Genomic DNA, 7,705 nt, shown 5'->3' on the forward strand with positions numbered 1-7,705 from the left:
AATAAGCATGGGTGGGGTGTAACACCCTAATATTCAAATCCTTATGCTCGAGTCATAAGTCAATGATACTACGGTGGTACACTCTCAGGTGGATTTTTAATATATAAATATAGGTAATTTCGAAAAGAGTATTAATCGAGAAGCCTGAAAAGAGTATAAATAAAATCCTGAAGACGTATCACTCACGTTTCGACAACAAAAAGATAAATCGTGAAGCCGAAAGCGATATACGGATAAGGCATAAAGGAGATTAAGAGATAGATAACGGATAGATATATATAACATAAGTAAATAGCCACTAGTCGCGACCCGCGAAGTTTAGGCCGGTTAGGGTACAGTATGAAAGTAGTTGACAACAGTATATCCTAATCTCTCCCAAAGGAAACATGAGAGCCTCTATAGGCAAGTTCAAAAGAGTTCAATACATAATATAATCTTTTCAAAACAAAGGTGGAGAGATTCTAAGCAAAACACAAAGTAGAGAAAATAAGGATCTTCGCTGTCTCTCAAACGACCCACAACTCACTTCTGAGCACCTGGACCTGTATCTGAAAAATAATAGATATATACGGAATGAGAATCCTGGGCCCATGGGTTCCCAGTACGGTAAAAGTGCCAAATAAATACAATGCACTGCAATAAAAACTCACTAAGCATCCTAAACTTCTTCACCAATTATCCATCCTAGGTTCTCGCTAATCCATGAATAGGCAACTGTCATAAGGGAGTGCTAAATCTAACTCATGTTTCACATGTTTCCCAACTCGCTGACTCTTCTACAAATCAGACTCAGAATCATAAGCAAAACCATCACCAGTTGTTCTACCTCAGCAATTCTATATCAATACATCATACCCTCACCTGGAGCTAATGAAACCACATCACTGCGTCTACCCAGGGAGCTCAAATTATCTCATTCAATGATCATCATCATCATGCAATCGCATCATCAATTCATCTCATCAAGAACAACCCTCAACATCCACCAATACCAGCATGAGGGGCCTCTCAGTTGTACAAATACAAGCAATATAGGCAAGTAATACACAAATAAGGTACAAGTAGAACAAGTAGCACATAATCAGGTAACATAGCATATATGATGTAGAAATCCAAAACAAATAGGCAAACCCAAATAATTCAAACATATGCAAATGATGTATGCCTGCCCTATGGCTGATGATATCATCTGTCGGTTATATAGCCAACCCGACATGTTCTGGTAGCTAACATTGGACAGAAACACCCCTTGCGGAGCAAGTAGGTTTGAACTACAACCCCTTGCTACTACTCGCTCAACCCGCACTACAAGAAAAACACTCATTCAGGTACACTTGAAAAGTGTAGCCAAAAGTGAAAAAAAAATGATGCCTTAGGCTACGGCTACGCTTTTTAGGCTACGGCTACGCTTTTCAGGTCCCTCATTGTTTTTTTTTAATTTTCTATATATATATATATATATATAATATTCTAATAATTTTTTGTACAATATAATATTTAATAATATGATTACATATATAATTCTGTATTTTTAATTAAATGAGTTAAATCTTATAAAATAAAAATAAATACACAATTATACTAAATTAAAAAATATTCTAGCAAAGCATAGTAAATACATTCTAAAGATTCACAAGCATTATAATGATATAGTATATTAGTACATAAAACAATAGATCCAACTATCCAATTGAACAATCATTCAACAACAGAGAAAAAAATGAAACACGTCTAAAGTCTAAACTACTAATTTTGAGAAAAAAATGAAACACGTCTAAAGTCTAAACTACTAATTTTCATGTATCAATGAATATAAAGAGGATTACAAATTAAGTCTAAAATTAAAATAAATAAAAGAAAAGAGAATAAACAAAGACTTTAGTGCCCTGAGTACTAAGTTCCTATCAGTTGTGTGTGCCTGAAAATCATTTGAACATACCCCACAAAGAAAGAGGATTTTTTTGTTGGAGCCACTTATGTTGCCTGCTAGTGCCTTTACAAAGTGCTGAATAAATTCAGAGTGCCCTTCATAAGCGGCGGCAGTAATGAGTTTACCATCCACCACTGTTGCTAGTGTCTGGTTCAACCCAATGAGCACCAGAGGCAACCGGTGCTGGTTTAACAGGAGGAAAAGCGGTAAACTTGTGATCTTTAGCTACACCTGCAGCTGCCAATAAACTTGTGATCTTTAGCTACACTTGCAGCCGCCAGAATCAACTGTCCGAGGCAAATGGAAGCAAGTGCTTTTCCAGAACTGAAAAGCTTGATCACCAGTGCCACAAGAGGATCATGAGCAAGATACTCTGGCGCTCTTCCACCCAGTAACATCACCCTGTCATAGTTTGCAGCATCAATTGAAGTCTGGTGGGAAGATATGCATATAGAAAAATTAGGAATAAGGTAGAAAAACTAAAGCAAAAGTGTCAATGCACATTGGTTATCTCCATAAAGCAATTAAATAAATCAATGCTGATCAATTAAATAAGTGCCGTATCTGAAATAATGAACCAGCCATAAACTAAAGGTACAGTTCTGATCAAGCCCAGAAAAATATAAGTTAATAACAAGAAATTAGCCTTATTAACCAAAGCTGGAAGTTCAGAAGAAACAGAATAAAAGTCTGCATATATATCAGCAGGTAGGAATATTCACAAAGATCACAATAAAAGTCTGCATATATATCAAAGCTGCAACTGAACTGAGAGATACCACTTCAAAACAAATTGCTGTCAATCAGAAATTCAATATTCTTCCTTTAATCTTCTTTTGAATGATTTTCAATGGTTATAGCCTCCTCAACAAAAAGGATAAAAAAGATCTCTCTTCTCCACAAGTTCAGATCAAATGCAGATTGACTGAATTGTATTCAGAATAATTCTTCCATCAGACAAAGTACCTTGAAGGATGATTTTGTATTGATGAGACAGCAGAAGGGAAGTTACCAACAAATTTTACTCGATCACCTGCAAATTATTTAAGCCTCGTGTTAACCTTTAGGTGCTATGCAATATGTACAATAGGAAGTAAATTTGGAGATAGTTGCTCAATTTTTAACAACAAAACAGCACACCTGTTTTAATAGTAGTGCCTTTTGATGAAGCAGTAGAAACCTCCTGCTTCAGCATAGCCTGAGAACTTATTGTGGATCCACCCACAATTTCAGTATCAACACTAGAAGCTGGTTTACTATGTTTTAAAGAAGCAGCATGTGTACTTCTCTTGGCCAACACAGATGGTCGTTCAGGCTTTGAACTTTCTTTAGCAGAATCAACTTCCTTTGATGGAGTTCCCTGAAATATCAATCACATAACAAAAACTATTATTATTCTATTTATATTAACAGCGATTTAGGAAGAAATCATCTCAACAATACAAACAGATAATAAGAAGTAGCAAAAGAATATCTGAGAAAACGTACACCAGGTAGTGAAAGGGAATCCACAATTAGTAGCCTTGCACCAAAATGCTTTGCAAGTGCCTTGGCAAGAGTCTTCTGATATATATCCGAACCTACACAGGAATCGCTTAATGAGAGCACTTCTTGATTGCAGAAAGGGGAAAACAAAGCATTAACAAGAATGAAGGAACTACCTGCAACTAAATAGAATAAGGCTAATAAGGCTAATTTCTTGTTTGGTTACTACTTCAACTGAGATAAAATCTGAATCTGAATTATATATCAGCAAAAAAACCACAAGAGAAGGACAGGTCAGAAAAGTCTATACTTGTTAACAATAATTTAGAAACATGTTAATCAGATTTATATTTTGTAACTCATTAACATAGATATATCTAACTGATTTGGATATCTAACAATAATATAGGATGAAATAATCACAAACAGCACAATATAATCACAATTAAGTCACAAGCACAAAGAACAGCAGCACAACAGCATATTTACAATTAATAATCATAAACAGCAGTAAGAGCTAATCAACAATCAATTAATCAATGAATGAAAAATTGAAAACATAAATCATTCAAGAATAGTTCAAAGATCAATAACCCTTAGGAACAGAGCAAAAAACCGAACAATGTCATTACACTATTACAGTGAGACACGAACAGAGCATGGACCTTCGAAGACGGCGAGCTGGCGACAAACACGACGAAGGACGACGTTGAAGAACTGTGAAACAAGACAGGAAAGCAAACATTGGCGAACGAGGGATTGAGGGACCTCGAGAACGACGAACCTAGTGGCGATCTTGAGCGCGATGAGCGGCGACGGTGAGATTGATGGCGGCGCGGTGGAGGCTAGGGTTTTCACAACCTTACAAGGAAGAGCTGCGAGATGGATGAACAGCGGCAAAGCACGACTAAGAACGATGAGCAGACAAGTGAGACGGTGACAGTGGCGCACGATGAAGGAGGGCACAATGACGGGGAGATTGAAGAAGCGGCTAGGGTTTTGTTATTTGGTGCTCTGGTAGGAAAGAAGGAATGACGAAGATAGAGTGCAGGGCTTCGATGATGAGAAGAAATAAAAAGAAACAAAAAAATTCACTAAGTGTCCTATACATGTGTATTTGGCATTTTTACATTAGGCAGCGCTTTTAAAGCCTACCCAAAACTTAACAAATATGCTACCCTTTAAAAGCGTTTCCTTTGGTATGAAAATTGTATTTATAGATATTAACATAAGGCTACGCTTTATAAGTGATTTCTATAATACCTAAGGCTACGCTTTTTAAATGATGCCGCATTTGTGTATTCTTTTCTCTTATAAAAAGGCAACACAGAGAAAAGCGTAGCCTATTCTATGAATAGGCTATGCTTTTCAAATGTAGCTTAAAAAAAGTGTGGCTGAATGGGTATTTTTCTTGTAGTGCCGGAGCCAGTGAAATAACAACTACTGCAGCTACTACCCAGGCGGGTGTTTAAAAGCTCAACCTGGAGCGAGTGGATTCACCACTACTACCGCTACTACCCAGGCGTCACAATCTCTGACCTGGAGCAAGTGGGACGAACCACAACCCTTGCTACTGCCCAGGATCTTAAAACATACATTCGTTCAGTTTAAAAGCAATCATCATTGTTATCAAATCTCAAACATTAACCTGGAGCAAGCGGGATGAACCACCACCCTTACTACTACCCAGGTATCACAAATACACATTTATTCAAAACTCCATAATTAAACTCATTTATCATAAACATCCTTTCCCATCTCATACCCAGAGCAAGTGGACAACGCCACTGCCTACTATCCGGGGTCACACATCACATTTCAACATTTTCCATTATTATCCATGTGACACATTCATTCATTAATCATATATGCATTTATATTCAGCCATAATCAATAATGGCTTTGACGTAACCCAACAATAACTCAGCCATCTGGCTCATGGTTCAATCAAGAACCAGCCATTTATCAATAAATATAGCCCTTCGCCTCATGGCATACACGGTACTTCTATCGTCATCCTCCATATCTCATATAATCATCTTGGATCATCATTGATCATAACTTTTCCCCTTGCTTCATTCGCAAGTTACCACGTCCCCTAGCTCCTTTCTCATTGCTAGGCATATCATAATGATTTAATACATAAGGGGTGAGATCGGAGGCTTAGAAGTATGAGATTTGGCTTTTAAAACTCAAAATCAATTTCGGCATGAAAATAGGGCCACGCGTACGCCTCCTCCACGCGCACGCGTGGATGGCCACAATATTCATCGACGCGTATGCGTCATCCACGCGTATGCGTGGGTGGAAAAACAGCAAAGGGGCGCGCCCGCATCAGCCACGCGTACGCGTGGGTGCGTTTGTGCCCCACACACAAAACTGGCACAACTCTCGGGAAAAATGGCTCGGTATTGGGTGCAGCGGATCGACGCGCACGCGCACACCACGCGCACGCATGGATTGTGCCTTTTTGAAAAATGACGCGTACGCGTCAAGCACGCCTACGCATGGGTGGGTATTCTGCTTAAAATTTTTCTAAGTTAAAAGCTGCAGAATCCACATATATAACTCCCAATCTTCCAACGGACATAACTTCTTCATTTCAAAATATTTTTGCCCGTTCTTCGAACGGCATGAACATCCCGGATCCAATTTCATTTCTAAATGAATTTGACTTAAAACGGGGATCCAGAGTCCAAGTTATGTCCCATCAAAGTATGTCCAAAAACCATGTTTTTATACAAAACCACAAAGTGACATTTTCAACCCTTTTCAAAATCAACCAAAACATGCCAATTTCATCCCTTTTTGAAATCAATCAAAATATACCAAAAGCAACATCAAGCCTCCTCAACTCATGTATTAACACCTTACCACAATTCACAAAACCGCCATATAACCATTTTTACCCATTTTAAACAAATGGCTAAATTACAAACACATTAAGATGTCATACATCCTTTCTCCTCCCAATTTCCAACAATACTATTTCCAATCAATCATCATTATACATAATCAATATCATACTCACTATCACATGGTTTCACCCACAAATCAACCTTAATCATTCCTCAAGCATATATCACAACATACATATCTCTCATGTATCGTCATACCATTGACAAACCCCAATTTGACGGTTTATCTTGTATTGATTTTAGGGGATTTTATAACCTTTTACCCACATTTATTCAATGAAATAGCATGGTTTTGTATATTCTCCTTTAATTGTGCTTAAGAGTGAAAACATGCTTTTTAGGACTTAAAATAGCTAAATCTAATTCTCCTTGATTCCATTAGATGCCTTGATATGTTTGTTAAGTGATTTAAGGTTTAGGAGGCAAAGATTGGATCAAGGGAATGAAGAAAGAAACATGAAAAGTTGGAGAACTCATGAAGAAATGAAAGAACCGGAAAGCTGTCAAGCCGACCTCTTCACACTTAAACGACCATAACTTGAGCTACAGAGGTCCAAATGATGCGATTCCAGTTGGGTTGGAAAGCTAACATCCGGGGCTTCGAAATGATATAAATTTTGCCATATGTTGCTTCGCGTTCAGGGGCGCGCACGCGCACTTTGCGCGCGCGCGCCGATTCTATCCGTGGCCCACTTTAATGAAATCGTCCCCAGCGGTTTTAGGAGCCTTGTGGACCCAATCCAACTCATTTCTGATGCTATTTAAGCCAAGAATTGAAGGGGAATCAACATACTTTCCATACTTTAGATGTTAGTTACCAATTAGCTTATAGATTTTGTTCCTCTTGGCCTAGGTAGAGTAATTAGTGACACTTGAGTTATCTAATTCCTTTGTTGATTGATAATTGGAGAGATTGCTAATTGGTTTGGAGTGCACTTAAGCTAGTCTTTCCTTGGGAGTTGGCTAAGACTTGTGGCTCAAGTCAATTCATCCACTTGACTTTCCTCCATGGTTAGAGGTTAACTAAGTGGTAGCAATGAACAATTCTCATCACAATTGAGAAGGATAACTAGGATAGGACTTCTAATTCTCATACCTTACCAAGAGCCTTTTATAGTTGTTAGTTTATTTTCATTGCCATTTACTTCCATGTCTCTTATCCAAAACCCCAAAACAACTCAAACCAATAACAAGACACTTTATTGCAATTCCTAGGGAGAACGACCCGAGGTTTGAATACTTCGGTTTATAAAATTAGGGGTTTGTTACTTGTGACAAACAAATTTTTGTATGAAAGGATTATTGCTTGGTTTAGAAACTATACTTCGACGAAATTTTATTTGAGAAATTCTAAACCGTCAAAAATCCAATC

The 7,705-nt window shown here is 37.8% G+C and overlaps 1 protein-coding gene across 1 annotated transcript in view; it reads right to left on the minus strand.

Moving 5' to 3' along the window:
* Positions 1-2,051: 2,051 nt before the first annotated feature.
* Positions 2,052-7,705, minus strand: part of LOC127747662 (uncharacterized) — a 10,014-nt gene continuing 4,360 nt past the window's right edge. Inside the window, exons 3-8 of the mRNA XM_052261795.1 lie at positions 4,081-4,132; positions 3,419-3,510; positions 3,071-3,290; positions 2,897-2,963; positions 2,199-2,332; positions 2,052-2,161 (exon numbers count right to left, since the gene is read on the minus strand). Of these exons, the coding sequence (XP_052117755.1) occupies positions 2,052-2,161; positions 2,199-2,332; positions 2,897-2,963; positions 3,071-3,290; positions 3,419-3,510; positions 4,081-4,132 (675 nt within the window). The remainder of the gene's footprint in view (positions 2,162-2,198; positions 2,333-2,896; positions 2,964-3,070; positions 3,291-3,418; positions 3,511-4,080; positions 4,133-7,705) is intronic.

This window comes from Arachis duranensis, chromosome 1 (genome assembly GCF_000817695.3).
Source record: "Arachis duranensis cultivar V14167 chromosome 1, aradu.V14167.gnm2.J7QH, whole genome shotgun sequence".
NCBI classification, from domain to species: domain Eukaryota; kingdom Viridiplantae; phylum Streptophyta; class Magnoliopsida; order Fabales; family Fabaceae; genus Arachis; species Arachis duranensis.